Below are 25491 nucleotides of genomic sequence, written 5' to 3'. Positions count from 1 at the left end.
CAAAATTTGCAGATGACACAAAACTACTCAAAGTAGTTAAGTCCCAGGCAGACTGCGAAGAGATACAAAATGATCTCTCAAAACCGGGTGACTTGGCAACTAAATGGCAGATGAAATTCAGTGTTGATAAATGAAAAGTAATGCATATTGGAAAACATAATCCCAACTATATGTATGAAATGATGTGGTCTAAATTAGCTGTTGCCACTCAAGAAAGAGATCTTGGAGTCATTGTGGATAGTTCTCTGAAAACATCCATTCAATATGCAGCAGCAATCAAAAAAAAGGGAACAATGTTGGGAATCATTAAGAAAGGGATAGATAATAAGAAAGAAAATACCATATTGCCTCTATATAAATCCATGGTACACCCACATCTTGAATTCTGCACGCAGATGTGGTCACCCCATCTCAAAAAAGATATCTAGAACTTGGAAAAGGTTCAGAAAAGGGCAACAAAAATGATTAGGGACATGGAATAGCTGCCATATGAGGAGCGATTAATAAGACTGGGACTTTTCAGCTTGGAAAAGAGACGACTAAGGGGTGATATGATAGAGGTCTATAAAATCATGACTGGTGTGGAGAAAATAAATAAGGAAGTGTTATTTACTCCTTCTCAGAACATGACTAGTGTGCAGAAAACACTTGCTTATTTCCTATTTACTCCTTCTCATAACACAAGAACTAGGGGTCAACAAATTAAATGAATAGGCAGCAGGTTTAAAACAAACAAAAGGAAGTTCCACACAATGCACAGTCAACTTGTGGAACTCCTTGCCAGAGGATGTTGTGAAGGCCAAGACTATAACAGAGTTCAAAAAAGAACTAGATAAATTTATGGAGGATAGGTCCATCAATGGCTATTAGCCAGGATGGACACAGAGATGGACAGCCTCTGTTTGCCAGAAGCTGGGAATGGGTGACAGGGGATGGATCACTTGATGATGACCTGTTCTGTTCATTCCCTCTGGGGCACCTGGCATTGGCCACTGTTGAAAGACAGGATATTGGGCTAGGTGGACCTTTGATCTAATCCAGTATGGTAGTTCCTATGTACACAACCATGGCAATGGAACCCATTTTCTCAGGAAGATTTATAGGCTCCAAGACCATGGAAAAAAAATCTCTGCATTTATAGCTGGATATGTTCACAATGAACCCAGTCCTCCAAAACCTACCACATGCAAAATTCTCATTGACTTCAATGGGAATTCTGCACAGAGAGAACTTGCAGGATCAAGCCCCATAATCAGAGTTGCTTCTGCCATTATTTTGGGAGAAATATTCCTGGGAGGCCAAGAATTGTTGGTAATTTTTGCCACAAGGGTATTGAGACTAATGGAACAAAGTACTTGGCAGAGCAGAGCAAACAGCGTGTGTGTTCCTTGATATTTCCTTACTTGACAGTTCCTCTAGGTCAGGAGCGGGCAAACGTTTTGGCCTGAGGGCCGCATCGGGTTTTGGAAATTGTATGGAGGGACGGTTAGGGGAGGGAGTCGTGGCCCGCCCCCTCTCCGCCCCCAGGACTCCTGGTCCATCCAACCCCACTGTTGCCTGACAGCCTCCCTGTACCCTTGTCCCATCCACCCTCCCCCCGCTCTGTCCCCTAACCACCCCCAAAACCCCTGCCCCTGACTTCCCCCCGCCACCCCATCCAATCCCTCCTCTCGTTCTTGACGCCCCCCCAGAACCCCTATCCCATCCAACCACCCCTTCTCTCTGTCCCCTGACTGTCCCAGGAACTCCTGCCTCTGACTGCCCCCCGCCACCCCATCCTCTCATTCCTGACTGTCCCCTGGTGAACCCCTGCCCCCATTCAACCCCCCATTCCCCACGCTCTGACTGCCCCAACCCCTGCCCCCCGCCCAAACTCCTCCGCCCTCTATCCAACCCCCCTGCTCCCTGTCCCCTTACTGCGCTGCTTGGAGCACCAGTGGCTGGCGGTGCTAAAGCTGCGCCACCCAGCTGGAGCCAGCCACACCGTTGCCACTGCGCAGCCCAGAGCACTGGGTCAGGCTGGGCTCTGCGCTGTGCTGCCCCAGAAGCTCGCAGCCCACCGCCCAGAGCATTGCGCTGGTGGCAGGGGACGGGGAACAGTAGGGGAGGGGCCAGGGCCTAGTCTCCCAGGCCAGGAGCTCAGGGGCCGGGCAGGAGGGTCCCGCAGGCCAGATGTGGCCCGCGGGCCATAGTTTGCCCACCTCTGCTCTAGGTGCAGGACATACAGCTCGAAGGGCTACACAACGGCCACTATACAGACACCATTCAGTTTATCCTCAGTACAGGGAAATCAACAGCGCTATTAATTGCAAAGCTTCTGCCATTTAGTACCACTCTCACAAGGACCTAGTACTAGTTTATCCAATTTTATAAATACATCGGAACACCACAACTTCATTGAGATTTTTCCATTCTCGTAGTCAAAATTTCCATTAGAAGATGAACTTTTGGTTTAATAATAAACAAAAAATTCAAGATTTGATTTCCTAAGTATGAAAAGTTTAGTTTAAGGGTTCATGTTGCTTCTTGTGACGTAAATAGCAAAATTTCCATTGTCTTCAATAGAACCAGATCAGTTAGTGAGAGATCAACATATCTGACATACAAGCTGTGATCACATAGCAATACAATATTTTTTAAAAACAAACAACAGTACTTCTGCAGGTACTGAACTGGCTTCATGGAAGTGTTTTGAGGAGGGCTTTAAGAAATAATTAAAATCAGAAAAAAAAAACTTATTAAAAATTAATAAATAGAATGGCAATATTCCATTAATCCTCCCCCAAAACAAGGAAATATTAAGCCAAAATTATGATACAGGCTATACTAATACGCATGCATATCAAATATTAATAAGCTAAAATGTAAATTTTATTTGAAACAACCATATGCAGAAAAGTGTGTGTCTGGGGAGAGGGATGTTCCCTGTACATTGCAGGGTCCATACAGAACATTTCTTTCTTATGTAAATGAGTGTTTTCATAACAGTATTATATCTCCATATATTTGTCACTGAATACTTTAGCTGTGGTATTCTTTGAATATTAATGATTCACCTGCATAGAATACTGGGAACACTAATTTCTGAAAAACTTAAGGTGTGATCTGTTTGCTCTTATATTAAGTCAAGAGGCAAAGCAATAGCACTCTATGCTTATTCAGGCTTCAAGCAAACTGCCCTTTAGTTGGAGCATATTAAATATTCAGAGGGAAAGATCTGTGGGTTTCTGCACTAGTTAAAACTGCATGGGTTGGCTGGATTTAGCTCACTTATACCCTTCATTTATATTTTGCATTTCTCTCACTTTGAACAAATCAATCAACTCAGCTTCACTTTTGTTTATGTCAGTTGCACTTTCAGACCCTTAGTGCATTTAAGTTTGTGTTTTAAACACTGCTCATTTGTTTAAGAGCAAATGTTTTCACTGGATTTTAATAGTTGTGGAAACGCTTCCATTAGTGGCAAGCTTTATAAAAGCTTGTTTTTACAAAATTTAACCTGTTTCAAGTTTAAGTTGCCCTTTTCTGTGTATGTAGGTCAACTTTTCTGAGGGAAAAATAATATATTATAGCACTGGATGTCAGAAGTACTACAGCAACGACGGACAGAATAGTTTAGATAGTCATACAAGTTCCTAAACAAACATGTGTAGGTGTTTGTTTAGGAACAAATTTAGGTGTACTCTGACTCAGGACTCTCAATTCACTGAGCTTAGTTGAATTTGTATGTGCAACAAGGTCAAGGATACTATTTTTAATTGTATCATTCCTTTTCTAACTTGTTAAACTGCCACAGCATTTAAAAAAAATGGAGGATAGAATAATTTATTTAACATTTATCAAAAGTGTCATCATGTACAGTGAAAACTTTTGATATTACAAATATTTTGTCTTCGATATTTTAACAATTTACTGTAGTTTAACATTTAGGTAAGTTACAATAATTGAATAATTGCTTCTTTATTACTGTAAAACATACCAGACAATAGCACATATTGGCAATATCTAAATATTTTATTTTAAAAACCATTACAGTTGCTTTTCCAATTTGGATGGGGACTAATAACCCATAGAAAGCACATAGATTTCTTGCAGAAATCTGAGTTATGGACAATAGGCTAGTTGGCATCTTTTCTTTAGTTCTTTCAGACCGGGTGAACACTGTGCATGAAGCCTATTGGCACAGAATGAAACAATCCAGATCTTTTATCTTCAAGTATGGTGGATTACTTGCACTTGGGGAAGCTTGAATAAAATTCACATATGTTAAACATGATTAATACTGTGTTGGTCAAACAATGTAATGATTTGGATTTATTGCATTTTGCAAAGAAAACAGTAATGTGAAATCAATCATCATTCCTGTTTACACATTACAGCTTTTAAACTGTTTTAAAGGAATCTACTAAGCAGCGACAGTGCATATTTTAAAAGCTGTTTTACCGCTGCGTTAATGAACTGCACCTGAACCTTGCAAACACAGTTCAGTTTAAAATTCATTAGTTTGTATATTGCATAACCATATGAGCTCCCCCTGGCAATCCTACAATTCATGCATCAACAAGTTAAGTGCATGTAGCATGGTTGGTTAGCAAGAAGCAAACACTGAGATTTGGTTCATCACAATGCAGCAATATGAAAGCCAGACTACAAAAGAGGAAAAATAGTTAGATACCAGTTCAAATGGATAAACGTGATAAAACATGGGATACCACTTTACCTATCCCATGTGTTCCAAAACACATTCCAGTACGGTAACAAGGATACTTTAGTGCAGTGGTCACCAATCGGTTGATCACGATTGACTGGTCAATCCAAGAGGTTCTCCCAGTCAATCGCGATCTCCAGTGGTGCAGTGTGGCTGCCGCTAAGGCAGACTCCCTGCCTACCCCGGCCCATGCCGCTCCCGGAAGCAGCCAGTGCGGCCCCAATATATCTCTAATTTGTGCTCAATTGGGACAGGGGTTTAGGTTTTTTTGGACAAGTGTCATATGGACTATCACAAAAGCAATGCCATACAGAAGCATGCACACCCAGAGAGAGAGATCATTTAGTATCACTTTCAAGTATATTAATAGATTAATTTCTGCCTACCATTGTCAGAAGAGGCTTATAAATTCTTTATCCCAATATAATCAAACTACCAGGCTATTAATTATTATTTGTATTGTGGTAGCCTCTAGATACCCACTGTTCTAGGCACTGTACACATTACAAAAAAGTGGTCTCTGCCCCAAGAACTTGCAATCTAAACAAATAGACTAAAGTTAGTTTCAGCTAACAGTCCTTTTCTCCTACTCCAATAAACTTCCTGCTGATCAAATTTTATCTTAAAGAGATTTTCCTACAACAAAACTTGTAAGAGAAGGGAAAAACTTGCCTTCTCCCTCAAAATTAAAAATGTTGTATTATGCTTCCCTCTTTAATAGCATCTATCCTCCTTACTATTGGCACATGTAACTCAGGTGATACTGCACGAGTCACTGGCATACTTCATAAAGTACCTGCCTGAAGATTGTCTATACTACTTTAAGATCTGGCATCATACACAGTATGGTGTCATGCCTAAATAGCAACAACTCTACACAGCTGAAAGCCCTTTCTTACTTTCTTTTGGTCACTAGTCATTTTCAAAAGAACATGACCATACTGGGTCAGATCAAAGGTCAACCTAGCCCAGTATCCTGTCTTCCAACATTAGAGGGGTAGCCGTGTTAGTCTAGATCTGTAAAAGCAGCAAAGAGTCCTGTGGCACCTTATAGACTAACAGACGTTTTGGAGCATGAGCTTTCGTGGGTGAATACCCACTTCACCCACAGGACTCTTTGCTGCTTTTACTGGTCTTCCAACAGTGGCCCAGAGGGAATGAACAGAACAGGTAATCATCAAGAGATCCATCCCCTGTCACCCATTCCCAGCTTCTGGCAAATAGAGGCTAGGGACACCATCCCTGTACATCCTGGCTAATAGCCATTGATGGACCTATCCACCATGAACTTATCTAGTTCTTTTTTTGAACCTGTTATAGTCTTGGCCTTCACAACATCCTCTGGCAAGGAGTTCCACAGGTTGACTGTGCATTGTATGGAACTTCCTTTTGTTTGTCTTAAATCTGCTGCCTATTCATTTAATTTGGTGACCCCCAGTTCTTGTGTTATGAGAAGGAGTAAATAGGAAATAAGTATTTTCTCCACACCAATCATGTTCTGAGAAGGAGTAAATAACACTTCCTTATTTATTTTCTCCACACCAGTCATGATTTTATAGACCTCTGTCATATCGCCCCTTATTCGTCTCTTTTCCAAGCTGAAAAGTCCAAGTCTTATTAATTGCTCCTCATATGGCAGCTGTTCCATTCCCCTAATCATTTTTGTTGCCCTTTTTTTAACCTTTTCCAATTCCAATATATCGTTTTTGAGATGGGGCAACCCACCATGGATTTATATAGAGGCAATATGATATTTTCTTTCTTATCATCTATCCCTTTCTTAACGATTCCCAACATTCTGTTCGCTTTTTTGACTGCTACATACGTTTCCCTTGGATATATGCAGCTAAACTCCCATGAATCCACAAAATGGCAAGAAAACTAATTTCTGGAAGCCAGATTTCATCAATGACATCTTTATAACATTACCAGGTGGTTCTATGATTCAATATTTTAAGAGAGCAACTAAATAAAATATTTGCCTATAAAGTGATTGGCAGGTTAAATGTAAACAAAGCTTTAAGAAACAGCTGGTGGCTTGTGGAAGATTTTGTAAAACAGCCTATTTAGAAAAAAGGCTCATGTTTTGTATTACTCTCCCTTTGTTTCTTTGCAAAAAAGCAAATATAAAGATCAGCTCTTAATGTAAGAGTTGAATTGCTCTTGCTGTTTCTTACTCAATTAAGATATAATTATTTGGTGGTAGCAAGGGAAAGTCAAATCAGTGAAGTCAATGGGACTACTTACCAGAGTAAAAGGAGAAGGATTTGGCCCCAGTTGGTTCTTGTGAAAAGACTATTACTACACAGAAAACCTATTCCTCTGTGTGCTCCATGTGCAAAAGGAGTTCTACACATAGAAAACTTGCAGGGTCGGGTACAGAGATTATTTTCCAGCTGGGAAAATAAACTCTGAATTCTTACAAAACAAAGATTTTTGTTTTAGGTGCATATCTTTACTAATCAAGGAGGAAAGGTAGCTATAGAGCAAGTGTCATGCAAGCAATATTGTCTAAATGGAACATTTTATGAGGCAGCACAAAGCTGTTCAACCTTTAAGTGTTCTCAAAGCATTTCAGACAAAATTACTGCATTTCACTACTGTACTACTTTTAAAGTGAAGCCTTTTACAGAGGACTGTAGATCTAATGTGGAAAGCACCTGTTTCAATGAAATCCGTTATTTCAACAATTAATATGGACTATTTACATTTGTCCTTAGCTCCTAACAAAGCATTTCCCGCGGATAATATTAAATATCTGTGATCCTACAGCTTGATTTTCCATTTGGAATGCGGTCCGCGTTCTGGATTCGTGTATCCCGGCCAATGTTGCGAAGTTACTTTGTACCACGCCTAAAGCCAGCCGCAAACACAACACCACCGCTTCCCTTCACAGGGGCTGCCACGAGCAGCGGACTGAGTGCCGGGAGGAGAAAGGACCTTCGGGGCCAGGACGCCGCTACGGGCGGGGTGCGGGTGCGGGGAGCGCAGCGGAACCCGGCGGGGAGAAGAGCAGCGCTCGGCTCAGCTCGGCGGGACCCCGCAGCTGGCAGGGGGCTCGGGGCGGGCGGTGTCCCCGGGAGCCGCAGCCGCCCCCGACACAGCCCCGCTCTGGCGGGCTCCGGGGGCAGCGAGCACCTGAGGGTCACGGAGCGGGGCCGCTGGGAGCGGAGGGCCGGGCGGGGGCTGCACCCAGCTGGCCCGGCCCGGGCGCGTCTCCCCGGGGAAGTTTCTCCCGGTCGCTCCGGGCAAGCGGCGCCTCCGGCTCGGATTTCAGCCGCTGCCCGGGGAAGCCCCAGAGCAGCCGCCCCGGCGGGGTGGGGGGTGCGTGTCCGCGCGCCGGGAGGCTGCCCACGCCCCAGCGCCCCCTTACCTGGCCCTTAGCCCCCTGCCGGGCGCCTCAGGAAAAGTTTCCCGGCTCCAGGGCTGAGGAGCCGGGGACGTCGCTGCCGCTTCCTCGGGGCCCCGCGCCGCCAGCGAGCGGCCGCTTGGACTAAAATAGGCGGGGAGCCGCCAGGGGGCTGCGGGCGGCGCCAGCTCCGGGGCAGGCAGCGCGCGGCCGCAGCGCGCAGGCGCTTCCCGCGGGCACCACCAGCCGCTGCCCGGCGGCGGAGACACCGGCGGGCTCCGGCCACGTGCCGCTCTCCGCGGCCGGCCCTGGGGGACTCGGGGTGCCCGCTCCCCCGCCCTCCAGGTGGCAGCGGGCCGGGGCTGGGGCAGGTTCGCGCTGAGGTCGAGGCGGGCCAGCTCCTGCGCCTGGTGAGCCGGAGCGGAGCTGTGCCGCCGCGCTTCTAACGGGAGGGGACATGCGCCTTCCGTTCCGCCCTAGCGAGCGCGGGCAGGTCTTAGTAGATGCGAGCGAGCCAGGAGATAGTAGGTCCGTGGCCCCCCGCCGTGCTCCCCGGCATTGACTTTTTTGCACGTGTCTTCTGCTGTGGACCAACCCCCCGTCCCCCCAGCAAATACAAACCTGCGGAGAATGGAATGTGAGGAGCAAAGCTTCGTGTCCAACTTCTGGGATCGCACCAGGTTAGCGTAGGCTGGGTGCATGAACTATACCTCACATGCCCCCATTGCGGCTAGTGCTGTGTTAATGGAGAATAAGCCAGTCTTTAAAATACATAAATGTGACTGGATTTTTTTGTTAACATGAGGCGCTTGTCCCCTTACTCACCTTGAGTAGAACCAATAGAAAACACAGGTATTTGCAGACCAAGGGATTACCCCACCCGTGGAGCCGAATCTGCCCCACAGTTACTAGGTATACATTGGGATACATCAATAGTCTTACCTAGCCCCGGAGTATTCTATAATCAGGAGCTGGGGGCCCCAAGAAAATAATGAGATATTTTAAAGTAATACATTTTATGGGTTCTTCTGCTTTGCCTACTGCTGTTGGACCACCTTGGGTTCCCATTTTCAAGCTTTTCTCTGCATTCATGAGGGTGTTTTTCTTTTTAAAGGAAAGCTTAGGTTCTCAGATCAGAACATAATTCCTGCAGGTGAGGCTTTAAGAAAAACAGCAAATATCACAAGACTCAGGATAAAATCATGAGAATTAGCAATTGCATCACAGAGGTAGCTAAGATCAGATAATTAAAACAATGACAATACACATTGCCTACCATTTGTTAACTTCTCTTTTTTCCCCTCCCCATTTTATGATTCTTCTTAATAGGGTAAGAGAACTGTAATAGTACCTTATGTTCATCACACCATGCGGGGCTCATTGTTGTCCACCACTTCTTCTGTGGCACTGTTGTGGAGGGAAGACAGTAGCCTCCCTTGGGAACGGAGTTCAGTTTCTTTTGAGAGCATCAGTAAGGATTTGCCCCTAATTAACAGTCAAAACCACAGTTCAGAATAAATAAATAACTTTATTTAAATAATATAAAAACTTTTATTGCCAAAATACAGAACAGAGGGAAGAAATAAAAACAATCTTTAGAAAATGTATACCTGTTATGGATTCGGGGCTAGATCCTGAACATCTTACCTTGGCAAACTCCTTATTCAGGCCCAATGTGAAAAGCACTTACGACTAGCCCTGAAGTGGAAGAGCCAGAATATTGCAGATTTTACTATGGTTTTGGCAGTTCAGAACTCTGTCATGTTTTTTCCTGACCTGATATAGCTGCAGCACTGCCAGCTGTGACAGATCGCCTCAGAGCCTGCTTAGCCAAAGAGCTCCTTTTATAAACTCCTCTATCTTAAAAGTGATGTAAAGTGTCATCTATCTATCTCCTCATTGGACAATCTAGGTACTTATATGCAACTTCTATCACAGACTGCCGCTCAGGTGTTTAAAAAAAGAACAATAGAACCAACTAGAACTGCATCTTCCTTTAAACCGTTACCTTAGAAATGAATAGTTCTAGAGGACATAGTCTAACTAAACAAAAATCTAATTTCCTTCTGTTTTTCTAGTTAACCAGCATATATTGCGCTATGAAATGCACTATGAAAATTATATTTCTTCATTACTTGATTGTAATGCTTCAGTTTGTACCATCTTCAGTTGTATTGTTTTAGAATAAACAGATGTGTCACAAGATCTAATCTCTTTTAGTATGTTAATTGCAAATTCTAGTGGCCACTTTGTGGAAATATAGTTTAGGGATTGACATAGACAGTCTTGTAATTCCAAGTTAATACATAAAAATTTCAGATATAAAATGCACAGTTCCAGTTGTTACAGAAGCCAACCCTCAGAGGTAATCAATTTTTTTTTTGTGTCAAGGTCCATATTTCTTGGTCAAGATATAGTCAAGGTCCAAACTCCAGAGAAAATAATAATGATAATACGTAAATAAAAAGATTTCACAGTCCATTCAAAAGGGTCTGGCAGTTCAGATTTGGCCCATGGTCCACCTATTGACTACCCCGAACTAGAGTTTGAGCTACGCACATTTTAAACATTAAGTGTGGGAAGCCTCAGTCGTGATTTCCAGTGATATAATATTATAGTGGCCAGCTGTGAGGACTGAGGCCCAATTCTGCAAATTAAAATATACAGTCAAACTGCTGTGCCCACATGGAGTCCTGGTGAAAGTGAGTGCAGCAATCTACCTATGCATTTTAAATTGCAGAATTGGGACCTATTGCAACAACTTTCAGATCCACTTTCCATGGCTTCTCCCTCCATGTTTTTAGATATGAGCTCCAAATTTGTCAGGGAAGAAGACACATGCTTCCTCATTAATTTGTTCTCCTAATACTTGAAAAATAGACCATCAGATGATTAGCTCCAACCGCAGCCCTACCTTACATAGATCCAAAACGCTGTGGTCTGGCTACAGTCTACCCTTTTCAGGGAAAAACATACCTATCTAGTAGGGTAATATTAAGTCTATTAACCTAAAATTTTAATGATAGAGGCCTTTACAGCACCTTTCTGAACACCTGCCTTTAAGGTGTTGTGAACACAACTTTCAGGTAATTTTTTTAGAAGTTTCAGCTATATTTTTGTAATGTTTCCATTTCTGGACTCAATCCTGCTCTCCCTCTGAAGCCAATAGCACAACATAAATAGGAGGAGGATAGGCTTGGAAGGATTAGATTTTTATTATCAGTACACATCGATTTCACCATACACACACAATCCGACAAAAATATTTCCATCAATAATAGAAATTTACAGCTAGGCAAGGTGGGAAAAATGCTGCTTGAGAACTTATTAGAGAGCTTGATTTAAGGATGTTTACTTTGTATATTGTGACATATGATGTTGACAATTTGTGTTTTACCAGTTGTAAAGCTTTAACTTTTTGAATCTCTACATCTGTTGTCATTAAATAATTGTTGTCTGACTCTACCCACATAATTTCTCACAACTGAGAAAATGTAAATAGATAAACATTTTAAAAATGCTTAAAAATAAACATCAATATTATCCCTCAAATTATAAAAAAATACAAAATCGAATTCAGCCAAGCTTGCTTTTGTGCCTGGAAGATAAAAAAGAGTTGACTTCAGTGGGACTTCTCAAATCCTTAGAATGAAGAAGATATTTAAACGTTTTGTGCTGGAATAGGTCTGTAGTGAGTCTATTGTCTTTATTGTTTTGCAGACACAAACTGAATTCAATGGGATGTTTCACATGCTTTAAGTTAAGCACGTGATTAAATGCTTTGCTGGCTCTGGGCCTAAGCTTCCTTAACAAAATGTACACTGAAGTAAAGCATCTGGGATCTTGACTGGAAAGTAGTTACCAAGCTCTATATTTGTCACTGTATGGTATAGCTAATCTCTCCATTCTCTACCTCACCCTAAGGATATGTCTATGCTACAGCCGTGCAGCAGTGCTGCTGTAGCGCTATAGCGTAGACTCTTCCTACAGTGATGGAAAAGGTTTTTCTGTTGATGTAGATAATCCCCGCCTCGCTGAGAGGTGGTTGCTAGGTCTACAGAAGAAGCCTTCTGTTGACCTAGTCATATTTACACGGGAAGTTAGGTCCACATAATTGCGTTGCTCAGGGCACACCATTTTTCACATCGCTGATCAATATAGCTAGGTCAAGTTATAGGTATAGACCAGGCCTAAAGCAGCTTGAGTGAAATCCTGGCCCCGCAGAAGTCAGTGGTAAAGTTCCCATTGAATTCAGTTGAGCTAGGATTTCACTGTAGTTGTCTAACATACTCCCCGCCGCCCCTCTTTTCCTAGAAGTAGCACAAAATTCTAACATTTAATAAAAAAGTACTCCTTTCTGAGAGTGTGAAGTAGTATTCACTAGTTTTTTCTGAAACCTGATTTGTATATTAGGTAATGAAAATTCTTAATTCTAGCAACACCATTTATTTGAGATTTCTACACTACTAAATCAGTGGTTATGTAGGCTTACATTTTCCCATGATTATTTCTATTTTTCCTTGCATTGTTGTGATCTTTGTCTCACGTATACAAAGTTCAGATATAAGGATAGAGTTGAAGGTTTCTGATCACTGGTTCACATTCATTCCCAGTTGCTTTAAGGATGTTCCTGATCCATTATGTTTATTTTTCATTGGGCTAATAACAGATGGGATAGAGATGAAGAGAAGAGAACTTCTGAAGTTTCTATTTTTGTCTAATTAAAGTATCTACAAAGATCCAATCATTCATATAAATCACTATAACTGATGTGGGGAACTGACCTTGGGAAATTAGATTAATTAATATATTGGTTGATGAATTCTTACTGGTGATTCTTAATGATTAATGGTTTACTCATTAATTAAAAATGCTCTTCATTATTGGAGAAAGGAGAAATTCTAATGCTTTTTGGTAACTTATCTGTGAGATACTTTTCTAATTGTTCTTGGTCTCAAGCAATGACCAAGAAACCTAAATTCTTCCACAGCATGGATCATCCAGGCACAGTTAATGTACCAAAATGCTGCCTATTTTAATCCACTCAGATCTATATCACATATTTTCTAGCCATTGAAATTTGGGACTGAGATTACAAATATCCTTCTAAATTTAGTCTCAGTGCAGTACACTGGGATGCATGTGCTGGTGCAATAAACTGCATAAAAAGTGCACATTTGGTGGAATTAGTGTGGAAAAGGGCAATAGTCAGTACTGATTTACTAACAAAACCATCACTGCTTTCAAATAGTTTATCAGGGCATCACAAAATAGGTAGAGAAGGGAGGAGATCTAGATGAAGATTTTCAAAAGAGACCTGTCATTCTGTGAGCCTTAATTTTTGAGTCCCAAACTGAGACACCTGGTTTTCATAATGCCTTGGGCATTTATTCACTGAAAATCAGGCCCTTATGAGAAGTCCCAAGCTCAAAACCTGAGGACTTAAAAATCACATTTGAAAATCTTCATCTTAGATCCCATCTTCCTGTAGGACAATTTCTCTCATGACTGATGCATATTACAAATATGAGTACATACAAGATGAGTGGGAAAATAACAGAATGGATATAAAATTGCATAATGAGAATATACTTACCTTGCCTATCATGCTTTGAACCAGCCAGCTGAGTAATTAGTCTCCTCTTGGATTCATTTCAAAAGTCTTGTATTTTTTATCTGCCTAAAATGATTCATTCTGAGATCAAATGAAATAAATACAAAAGCAAATTACAACAGGCGTTGTCCCATGCAACAGTCATGCAAAATATAAATTACACATTTTTATCTGTAAAAATTTCATGCACTTGTAAAAAAGTGTACAAAGGAAAGTCAGATGAATGACATCAAGGGTCTAATTGTTGGTTCCAAATTGCTGCCTTTGCACAGTTCTGGCAACATAAAGCAGCAGTAATGCCTTGCTGACAACCATCTACCCAGGAATTCCCACAGTGTAGGGGGATTCCTTAGCTGGCACAGAGCCAGTGCAGCTATATTTTATCCTCCCCCTTCCCAACTGCTGGTGTAGTGGCGTGACCCTGTGCTTTGGCTATTCCCAGCTGCAGGAACAACTCCTTGGCAGCCAAGAGTAAGTTGGAACTCAGTGGTATCAAAGACTTCTGTTAGAGCTAACAGAATCATCATGGACATATGAAAGTGAGGATTAGTATCAACCCATGAGACAAAACCCATCTATGACAGTGAAGGCATAAGGCTACATAAGAGAAGTAGAGACTCACCACCATGACTCATCTTACCAAGATCATGGAAATCTGATTACTCCATAAAATACCAAGGTTATCTTGCTATCTCCTTCTCAACAGCCCTGCCTCCAAACTAAAAAGCAGTAATTAGGTGACATCATTATGGTCAAGAAATGGTTTCTTGAGCAAGGACCTAAACATTGCTCATTTAAGGGATACTGACATCCTATCTTCCCTTGGAGAAGAATTAGTGATTTCCTCATGATGGGGTCAATAACATAATGTTTGATTTAATTTTTTAGAAGGTAGTTCCCCTGAGTTCCTCAGATTTATATCCACTAACTGGTTTCTCACAACTCTATTTCTCTTTTTCTTTTTCCACTGTCAAGTCGCTCCATTTCCTGTATCTCTGACATAAATTAGTGAGAGGTTATTTTTTATTTTCTTAGAATATCTTGGATGTTCACTAAATCTTCAGTGCACATGCTTTTTTTCTTTTCTGCATTCTTTTGTCTTCTCTGTCAATAAAGATAACTTAAAAAGCAAGAGAGACAGCTATGGTAACATGATAAAATATTTCTTACGGAGGCTATAGATTTCCCTCCGCCCCCTCTAATACTTCATTTTTTCAGGTCATCTGAAGAGGACAATATGGAGGGAATATTAGTCACTTGGAACCCAAGTCTTTATAAATTTTTGAAAAGCCATATCAGAAGACTGACTTTTCCTAAAGAAAAAGCCAAAATTATTTAGCATTCAGTATAATTCAAGACAGAGGATTTAGGACTCCACTTGTGTCATTAACTAAATTCTACTTTTTACTACAGACTAATAAAAGCAAGAAATAAAAAATAAATAAATAAAAACATGTCCTATCTCAACATAATACAATTCTGTCATGCATATATTGCACTACCAAAGAAACCAAAATTCAAATTATGGAGCAGTATTCATTCTCTGTTCCAGATATAACAGGTTTAATTTACGCAAAAGTTTCATATGTCACTCAAAATGTTAAAGCTTAAAGTTCATTAATAGTTTTCCTCTTTTCTCCTGCAGGGACTTTCAGATGACCACTGTAGTACTTGTGTACTTTACAGGATTCTTAGCTGAAAATAAGGTGTAAAGTGTTAGGCAGTATTCTAGATAGGCTTTCACATTTAAAAGTGCCAGGGGTAGTACTTAGTCTCTGTCCAGATACAAGGTGCAGCAACTTGCTGGAGATGTAGGATGGAATCCTCTGCTTCTTAAATTTGGCTTGACTTAATTCTTCCTTCCTGGACTATTCTCAGCTACTAGGTCCCAGACCCACAAAATGATGTAGGTGCCTAATTTCCACTTTTGAAAATCTCTTCTCAGCTGCCTAACTTTGGAAGCACCTAAAGACCTTAGCACCTAAATGTTCACTGTAGAAGTCCCGTAGGCGCCTAAATTTCTGCCACTGGGCATGTGCACAATGCTACTTGAGTGCCTATCTTACAGCCAAGCCTGAATGGAATCCTCAAACCAGAAGATAGTCATTGCCTACCTAACGTGTCTGCAGAGACTGATCTGGTAGGTGTTCTCAAAGCATGCCCAACTCCACACAAAACAGCTAGGGGAGATGCCTTCTCTTACAATCTTTAGCCCACTGGTTAGGGCACTCACCTACGATGTGGGAGATCCCAGTTCAATCCCTCTCTCTACCTGATAGAGAGAAGACATTTGGACATGGATTTCCTACCTCCAGGCTGAGCACAATAACAACTAGACTATGGGGTATGCTGATGAGTCATCTCTTTCTATCTTGCCTGTTGCAGCTCTTCCATGTGTATAAATATACAATGGGCTAGAGAGAGAGAGTGAGAGAATGACTCTACCGTGCCAGGTTTATCATATCCCTAGAGAAATTAAAGAAATGTATTCCAATAACTTTCTTATAATGTTCACAAGGCATCCCCTGCAAAGCCAAGTCTTGTCATCCTGTATTATCTGTCCTGGCTCTAATACTATTCAATATTTTCACTAATGACTTGGACAATGGAGTGTAGAGTACGCCTATACAATTTGCAGATGACACCAAGTTGGGTGGGGTTGCAAGCACTTCAGAAGACAGGATTAGAATTCAAATCAACTTCAAGAAATTGGAGAATTGGTCTGAAATTAACAGGATAAGATTCAATAAAGACAAGTGCAAAATACTACAATTAGAAAGGAAAAATCACATGAAGGATTACAAAATGGGGAATAACTGACTAAGTAGTAGTTCTCCGGAAAAGGATCTGGGGGTGATAGTGGATCACAAATTGAATATGAGCCAACAATATGATGCAGTTGCAAAAAAAGCTAATATTCTCAAGTGAATCGACAGGAGTGTCTTACATAAGATATGGGAGGTCATTGTCCTGCTTTACTCGGCCCAGTGAGGTCTCAGCTAATACCAATTCTGAGCACCACACTTTAGGAAAGATGTGAACAAACAGAGGAGAACCCAGAGGAGAGCATCAAAAATGATAAAGATTTAGAAAAGACAACAAGGGGGGACCTGATAGCTGTCTTCAAATAGGTTAAGGGCTGTTACAAAGAGGACAGGGATCAATCGTTCTCCATGTCCACTGAAGGTAGGACAATAAGTAATAGGTTTAATCTGCAGCAAGAGAGATTTAGGTTAGATATTAGGAAAAACTTTCTAACTGTAAAGATAGTTAAGCTCTGGACTAGACTTCCAAGGGAGTTTGTAGAATCCCCATCACTGAAACATGCTAGACCATCCCTGACAGGTGTTTGTCCAGGTTTACTTGGTGCTGCCACAGCACAGGGGGCTGCACTAGTGGACCTTTTGAGGTCCAGATTCCAGGTAGAGTGACCAGCACTGTGTGGGACAGAGCCACCGCTCCGCCCTGTCTTTGTCACCTCGGAGTGACCACTCAGAATCCAGCTCTGGTTCAGAGCAAGGTTCCCTGATGGTGGGGCAAGCCCCAGTACCAGAGGTGCCAGCTACATCATCGGCATCGAAACTGGTTTTGTGACCTCAGGCTCAATGTCCGGCGCTGTGGTACCCATGGAACCCATGGGGCTTCACCCAGCCCTCCCAAGTCGCCCACTTGGTGTCCGGACCCTCAGAGAGACCAGCTGCCCCTCTTTCCCACCGTCCCCTGGTGCATGAAGCCTCAGGGACAAGGATCCTGAAGGTCCATGGGGAAGTAGGGGAGCAAGCCACTGGGCCACTGATGGTCACGGAGGACCCTATGGCACCAGCATCTTCCTTGTCGTTTCCAGATGAGGCCATAATGGGGCTCCCTCCTCCATTTCCTCAGGATGATGCTAAGGCACACCAGGAACTATTGAAAAGGGTCGCCACCAACCTGGGTCTTCAGGCAGAGGAGTTAGAGGAGCCCTCGGAGACTCTCTTTGATGCCCTCTGCTCCATAGCACCGGCCAGGGTGACTCTGCCGCTTCATGAAGTGGTCTCAAAGATCCCCAAGGCCCTGTGGCAAACTCCTTCCTTCTTGCCCCCCATCTTCAAGAGGGCTGAGCGCAAGTGCTTTGTGCCATCCAAGGGCCATGGGTTTCTGTACACCCACCCTGCCCCCAATTTCCTAGTGGTAGAGGTGGTTAACCACAGGGAGCGACAGGGTCAACCCAAAGCTACCCCTAAGAATAAAGATTCCAAGAGACTAGACTTGTTTGGGCATAACGTTTATTCGTCCTCTATTCTCCAGTTGATGGTAGCCAACCATCAGGCCGTCCTGGGATGCTATGACTAACATGTGGCAAGCCATGGCCAAGTTCGAGGGATCCCTTCCTGAGGCTTCTAGGAAGGAGTTCCTGGCAATCATGGAGGAGGGCAGGAGTGCGGCCAGGGCGACACTCCAGGCGCCGTTGGATGCAGCAGACACCGCCGCCCAAACCATGGCCTTGGCTGTCGCTTTGCGGCAGACTTCCTGGCTGCTCCTCTCCGGTTTGTCCACGGAGGCTCAGCAGTCAATGCAAGATCTCCCCTTCGATGGGCAAGCCCTGTTCGCAGAACAGACGGACAATAAGCTCCGTGGCCTCAAGGACTCCTGCACGACCCTGAAAATGTTGGGCCTGTATGTTCCTGGCCCTGTCCGTAAGCAGTTTAAGCTTCAGCAGCCTCAGGGTCAGGAGAGTCACTCTCGCCAGGAGCCTCCCCATAAGAAATCCAGAGGCTACAAGCAGCATCCTAGCCACCAGCCTTCACAGGCTTCTCAGTCCAGCTCAACCCGCAATAAGCAGGTGGACAAGCGTCCATTTTGAGGGTACCTGGTCTTTTATAAGGACACCTTCCCAAGGTGGTGTCTACTTTCCACGTGAGCCAGGATATAATCTTCCTTCCGGTTTTCTGCCCTAAGCCCCATGAGACTTAGGAAGAGAGGTGCCGCCACGCTTTGGACATAAGAAGGGTCCTAGCTTTCTACATAGATCTAACAAAGCCTTTCCGTAAATTGACTCAGCTTTTCATCTCTACAGCTGCTAGGATGAATGGCCTCCCAGTGTCCATGCAGAGGATTTCTAACTGGATCACATCTTGCATTCGAACCTGCTACGAGTTAGCAGGAGTCCCTCTGCTGCCGATCGTCAGAGCCCACTCCACCAGAACACAGGCATCTTCGGCGGCCTTCCTGGCACACTTCCCGATCCAGGATATCTGTTGAGCCGTGACATGGTCCTCCGTGCACACGTTCACGGCCCAGTATGCCATCACTCAGCAGGCCAGGGACGATGCTGGGTTCGGCTGAGTTGTGTTGCAATCTACACATCCATGAACTCCTACCCATCTCCAAGGGATACTTCTTGGGAGTCACCTAAGTTGAATGGACATGAGCAAGCACTCGAAGAAGAAAAGACAGTTACCTTTTTCCATAACTGGTGTTCTTTGAAAGGTATTGGTCAAGTCCATTCCACAACCCGCCCTCCTTCCCCACTATCGGCATTTCCGGCAAGAAGGAACTGAGGGTGGGGGGAGCCAGCGGCCCCCTATATACCACAGCATGTGCGCGCGACTCCAGGGGGTGCCAGAGCCGGATACTGCTGAGGGAAAAACTTCTGGCACCGGTGCATGTGGCGAGCACACACACCTAAGTTGAATAGACATGAGCAACACATCTCGAAGAACACCAGTTAGGGGAAAAGGTAACTGTCTTTTCAGTATTCACAAACATTCAGTTATCAGTCTCTTAGAGTTGCGATGTTGGATTTTGTGTGTCAGATTCCTGGCTTGATTGGTAGTTATGAGTACAACAAGGTCTCCTGTCAATACAAGGCTCCCTGTTGCATTAATTGCATCCACCATGATTGCTGCCCTTACCATTTACTGCAGAGACTCCCAGTGTTTCCAGCACAGCTGCAGGTAGCTGAGGCATTGTTATATTTAATTCAGAGGTATAAAAATAGAAATGCAACCATTTGAGTGTCTTCACTTTATTATGCTGCTAATGAATTATAAAGAGTATATCAAAATAAATATTCTTGAAACTACTTCCTAATGAATCACTTAGACAGTGTTCCTATTCAGTTGCGTCGTTCATTAATTATATTTTTTGCTTCCTTTCTGGAATACAAATGCTTTTTATTAAAGTAATCCAAAGACAGTAAGAAAGACAGACTCATTGTTATGATCTTTCATTCAGCTGTGATTTGATAGAGCAGGGGTTGACTACCTTTCAGAAGTGGTGTGCCAAGTCTTCATTTATTCACTCTGATTTAAGGTTTTGCATGCCAGTCATACATTTTCACGTTTTTAGAAGGTCTCTTTCTAGAAGTCTATAATATATAACTAAACTATTGATGTATGTAAAGTAAATAAGGTTTTTAAAACGTTCAAGAAGCTTCATTTAAAATTAAATTAAAATGCAAAGCCCCCCAGACCAGTGGCCAGGGCCCAAACAGTGTGAGTGCCACTGAAAATCTGCTCGCGTGCTGCCTTTGGCACGTGTGCCATAGGTTGCCTACCCCTGTGATAGAGTATCCCTTTCAGCATTTCTGGCGTATACTTGAATGGCTGCAAGTGGTTATGATACAAATGAAAGTTGATGTTACCCTAAGTACAACTAGATGGAAGATATTCTGTTATCCAGTTTCAGATTTATCAGAGCACAGTCATTAAATACTAATATTGTCTGGAGCACTATGATAAATGCACAGCAAGCCATGCCAGCCACAGGTAGTATCACAGGGGATCCTTTTTACTAGATTCTGGTGAAGGTAGGTGAATTATTCCAGAATATTAAACATGTCATTAGTTCTGAGCTTTAAGATATAGCTTTAAAAGTGGTCAGCATCACATTAAAAAAACATAATTGCCAGTTTCAGTGGTTACAATTTAGTGATCATGAAGTTCAGTGACTGCCACTCTTACAAGGCATCATCATCTGCAATCTTTCTATAGATAACACCATTTTTTGCAAGTCTCAATGACAATAATTTATTTGCACAATGAGATTCAGAGCATTCTTGGAGAGGCAGCAGAGGTGATGAAAGGCCATAAGCAAGGAGAATGCTATTGGCCAGGATTTTTAAAAGTGGCCAATAATTTTAGGTGCCTCAAGTTTCAGAGGTCCAAACTGAGACACCTTAGAGGGGCCTGATTTTCAGAAAGTGCTGAGCATCAACCCATTTTCTGGCAGCAAGAAAAGCAGTTTGGGGCTTAAGTTAATGCAGGTATTTAAAGTTCAATATTTAAAGTTTCGTGATCCCCATTGTTTTGTTGATTTTAGAGCGTCCTTCAGATTCAAAGAAAGGATCATCTTCAGAGCAAATGACCATTGTTACCAGGTGGCTCCTAAAGCCCTTTTAAATTTTTCAAAAGTTGTTCCTTACCTCCTGAGAAACAAATGAGGAACCATATGTTATACAATATGGAATCATTATCCACAGTGCTCACCCTTAAAAACTTTTGCCATAGAGTAATAGGGATGCTTACTTCAATATTTGCTACTGTAGGAAATGCAGCTATTTCTTTAGTAATAACCTTATTTAGTGATATAATGCAACTGGTAAGCTTTTAAGAGTGACCACTGTATAACTGATCTAAAGGAGCAGAATTTGATTTCTGGTATTTAGTCATGGTTGTAAAAAAGGGTATCGTAATAGTGATGGGTGAATTTCAAAACGTTCAGTGTTTGGGGGTCAAGTAAGAATCCAAGGGCTAGATTCTCAGTTGGTATAAATTGGCACAGCTCATTGACCTCAATGGAGGTGCAATGATTTACACCTTGAACACGCCTAAATAAATAATACTGATTAGTTTAGTATATTCCAGTTCGTAAAGCCATGTAGAGGATCAATTTAAAGCAACAGAAAAAGATGAGACATTATAGGAGAGTAGAGAGATCTGTAACATTCCAGCTATCTTAATGCCACCTCCTTAAAGAGTGTAGAGTTTAGTGAAAGTGGATGCAGTGTGGTTTAAAAGAAAAAAAATGTACACGATAGCACTAGTTTCCACCGTGAAGCACAGCACCAATCTCTTTTATATACTTCCTTTATTAAAAAAGTATATTATAATGAATGTTCAGTAAAAAGGAATATAAAGAGGCATCCTGTCTGAAGAGTGAGATATGGCAAAAACAATAACAAAAATATCATAATGATTGTTTCGTGAGCACTAACATCTATGCCTGTTTTAGCAAGCACTGGAAAGAAGATACCAAATTTCCCCCTGAAGTCAATGGGAGTTTCGGATGGCAAAAAAAATTCACAGAGCGCTTGATCCAAAGCCCACTGAAAGCAATGGGAGTCTTTTTCCCTTGAAATTTGACTTTTGCTTGGGGAGTGGGAAGGGCAGGGAATGTTTATAGACAAGGACATTTCTTTCACCTAGAATTGTGGTCCTCTTTCTGAGCCATATCCGGCCACCTTCACAGAGGTGCATCTTCTCCTGAACTTAATCAGCAATGTACCTCTATGTGGCCCAATTCAAAGCCCATGGAAGTCAATGGATAGACTCCCATTGACTTTGGATCAGGCCCTACTTGAGGGGAAAATGAGGGTTGCTGTTACCAGTACTAGCACCTGAAAATATATTTGTCTGCGAACTTTCCTCCTCACGGTTCACTTCTTATTTTGTAGACCAGGTAGGTGGGGTAATTTGTCTCAACTGCAAAGGAGTCCTTTACACACAAGGTTATAACAGTGACTAATCTTCAGTTCATATTTGATTTGTGAATGAATGCTGGCAATTTGCTGGTACTCACATTCAAGTAAGTACAGAATACAAAAGTTATTCTTTGTTCTTAGCTAGTGAACTATGTGTTTGGTGTGGTGTCGCAATGGCTGCTATTTTACCTCTGAAATGCCTCTTTGTGGCTTCCCTAGAAATTAGGCATCAGAGTGCACCTCATTTCTGAAAATGTCAGAAGGGATTCTCTCTAGCTTCCAGATGCCCTCTATTCTACTTCCTCCTGCCACCTAACACTTTCTGCCCCTACTTGGTACTTGGATTCACTAACTTGCTGATTTCTACTTCATTGTGCTATTCATTATTGCAAATGCCTCTGATGAACAAATGTCTCAGAACAGCGTGTACATAAGCAGCTTCTCTAGTACCAATAAAATAGCCAATTAACAATGATGGGGGTGGGAGGGAAAAATAATCAATAGAATAAGCCATAATGATATTTATATAAAGAATCAGCTGACCAGGACAACAGATTCTTGATGTCCCAGATACCTTAGGTTTGTTGTGATAATTGGGCCTACCAATTTACCCTGTTTGTGAATTAAACTGTAAAAAGTGTGTGTAAGTTCATAAGACGTCACAGTAACCTATAACAGGGATCGGCAACCTTTGTCATGCGGCTTTCCAGGGTAAGCACTGGGCTACCGTGTCCGCAGGTTTGGCTGATCGCAGCTCCCACTGGCCGCGGTTCGCCGTCCCAGGCCAATGGGAGCTGCGGGAAGCAGCGTGGGCCAAGGGATGTGCTGGCCACTGCTCCCGCCACCCCCATTGGCCTGGGACAGTGAACCGCGGCCAGTGGGAGCCGCGATGGGCCGAACCTGTGGATGCGGCAGGTAAACAAACCGGCCCGGCCTGCCAGGGTGCTTACCCTGGCGGGCTGCATGCCAAAGGTTGCCAATCCCTGACCTATAACAACAAATGTTGATGGGAAAAGGACTGAAAGGGACCCAAAGACTGAATTAGTCAAAGCAAAAAGGCCATGGTAAACAAGAAAAGCGTGGAACCAGAAATCAGTGAACTAAAATTGGTATGTCAGAAATTAAGTCCAATTGGTGGACAAAATAATGAGATGGGCTATTGCACCCATTATTCCCTTTGTGGGCCTTTAAAGACAGACTCTTTGGAGAAATCTGGACTAGGTGAGTGAGCTTCACCATCCTGGCTGCCACCCCCACCATCTCCTGGGGTGCAAGGCCTTCACTGTCCTGATTCTGAGACATGTCCTGACCAGAATGGGCCAGAGACCCAGCTAAATCACCACCACCTTGGATGAAACAGGATTGGACTTAAACAACAGCAGCTGCAACAAGAGCTTTAGCCCATCTTAACTAACTTTCTCTTTCCCCAAAAGGACAGTTATCATCTTTGATGTCATCTACAGCTGTCACAAAGGAGGTTTTCCTTCCAAAAATTCCCTGCAGCTAAATGGAAAGGAACAAGAGATGTTAAAATGCAGGCCTTATTTATTACCTGGCATTTCAAATGCTTTAACTATTTTTCCTTCCTTTCTTTATCTTTAAAAAAAAAGGTTACAGTGGATTTGTAATGGTGTGTTTACCATGGTTCTAAGCAGGCTGAGATCTCTGTATACTGAATCCTGACTTTGTTTAACACTGTTTAATTTTGGACACTGTGTCATGTTAACACCTTTGTTCCATTTATTCCATCTTAATTAATACAACAGGTTATACATACACACACCAATGCTTAGAGAGAGATGAACAATAAACTATACCGAAGATTACTGGGACATCAGGAATATCAGTTATCCTGCCTGGTTCATTCTTTTTGACAAGTTAATTCATGTTAACATACTCCTTTCCTTTGTTATGGGATTGACAAGGACAGTATCTTTCAGCAGAGCTGATTTCCCGCCCCCACATTTAGTTGTTTACTTAAGGGAAAAAAAAGGCTGAAATACTACTTTTAGGAACATTTTTCTGAGTTTGCTGCATTGATTTATAGACTCAAAGATGTTTTTTATTGCTAGTCTTTTCTGGCATGAACATTATCATTTATGGCATGCATTTGGCTAAAACCATTCACAGACAAAATCTCAGTGGCCAGATTCCAATGTCAGTTATATAGATTTAAGTACAGAGCAAATGGAGTTACTCTGGACTTACACCAGGGATCGGCAACCTCTGGCATGCGACTCACCAGGGTAAGCACCCTGGTGGGCCGGGCCGGTTTGTTTACCTGCCACGTTCAGAGGTTCGGCCAATCGCGGCTCCCACTGGAAGCGGTTCACCGCTCCAGGCCAATGGGGGCTGTGGGAAGCGGTGGCCAGCACATCCCTCTGCCTGCCTGCCTTCTCAAACATAAGCAACAAAACAAACAAAAACAGTTCTTCAGCTCACCCTGGTCTACAGTCCCCAGGGTATGTTTCCCCTTCACCTCTCAGGGTCTCACTGCCTCCCCTCCTCACCCCTCCCTGGGAACTCTAGCAGTCCTCATTTCCTAGCTCTGACTCACCAAGCTCGACTTCTCCTTCCTCAAGTGCCCTCTTTTAAAACCTCATCTGGGTCAGCTGATGTGACATAGGCTTGCTGGCCCTGCTCCCTCTTAAAGGGCCAGTGTCACTTTGTGACAGCACTGTTGAAAAATCACTGCTTTTGAGTGAATTGTCGTAACATAAAATTATAATCAATATATCCAAACATGATTTAGATGCTCAGGTACCATAATGATAGACACAATAAAAGAACCAGAAGAGACTGTCTTATATTATAATTCTTCCCAATTTATATGCTAAGTATTAGATGCCTCTTTGAAGTTAATAAAGTTACACCAGGAATGAATTTGGAGCCATGTGTTTTAAACAAGTAACATACAATCTACTACTATGCATAGCATTCTATTTTTGGGTGATTATCTTCAGTGGATACAAAATGTTGCACAGGAACATAAGTTATGTTTTAAAATTACGTATTCTAAGACAGAGAATTGTTTTAAGAATAAAGAAATAATAGTGAAGAAAATGGAGAACTTTTTCCCTGTGGAGGAACACTATCTCTCAGTCTGCTGCCACCCTGTAATTCCTGCTCACATTCAG

The 25491-nt window shown here is 42.6% G+C and overlaps 1 protein-coding gene across 12 annotated transcripts in view; it reads right to left on the bottom strand.

The window, feature by feature from the left end:
- Positions 1-24948, bottom strand: part of POPDC3 (popeye domain containing 3) — a 39955-nt gene extending 15007 nt beyond the window's left edge. For 2 of the 12 annotated variants that reach the window (XM_039529920.1, XM_039529929.1), the window contains exons 1-5: positions 24912-24946; positions 13654-13752; positions 12550-12716; positions 9705-9755; positions 9409-9542 (exon numbers count right to left, since the gene is read on the bottom strand). Coding sequence is in view for 1 of the 12 variants with exons in the window: in XM_039529931.1 (XP_039385865.1) it covers positions 9409-9419 (11 nt within the window). In the remaining 11 variants the exon portion in view is untranslated. Of the gene's footprint in view, positions 1-8081; positions 8221-9408; positions 9543-9704; positions 9756-12549; positions 12717-13653; positions 13753-14311; positions 14378-24911 lie in introns of those variants that run through there. The other 10 variants (XM_039529931.1, XM_039529922.1, XM_039529926.1 and 7 more) reach the window with 10 other exon arrangements.
- Between the last annotated feature and the right edge of the window lie 543 nt (positions 24949-25491).

Source organism: Mauremys reevesii, linkage group 3, assembly GCF_016161935.1.
Source record: "Mauremys reevesii isolate NIE-2019 linkage group 3, ASM1616193v1, whole genome shotgun sequence".
Taxonomy (NCBI): domain Eukaryota; kingdom Metazoa; phylum Chordata; order Testudines; family Geoemydidae; genus Mauremys; species Mauremys reevesii.
The sequence above is the reverse complement of the archived record's forward strand: the minus strand, read 5'-3'. Positions and strand labels throughout refer to the sequence as shown.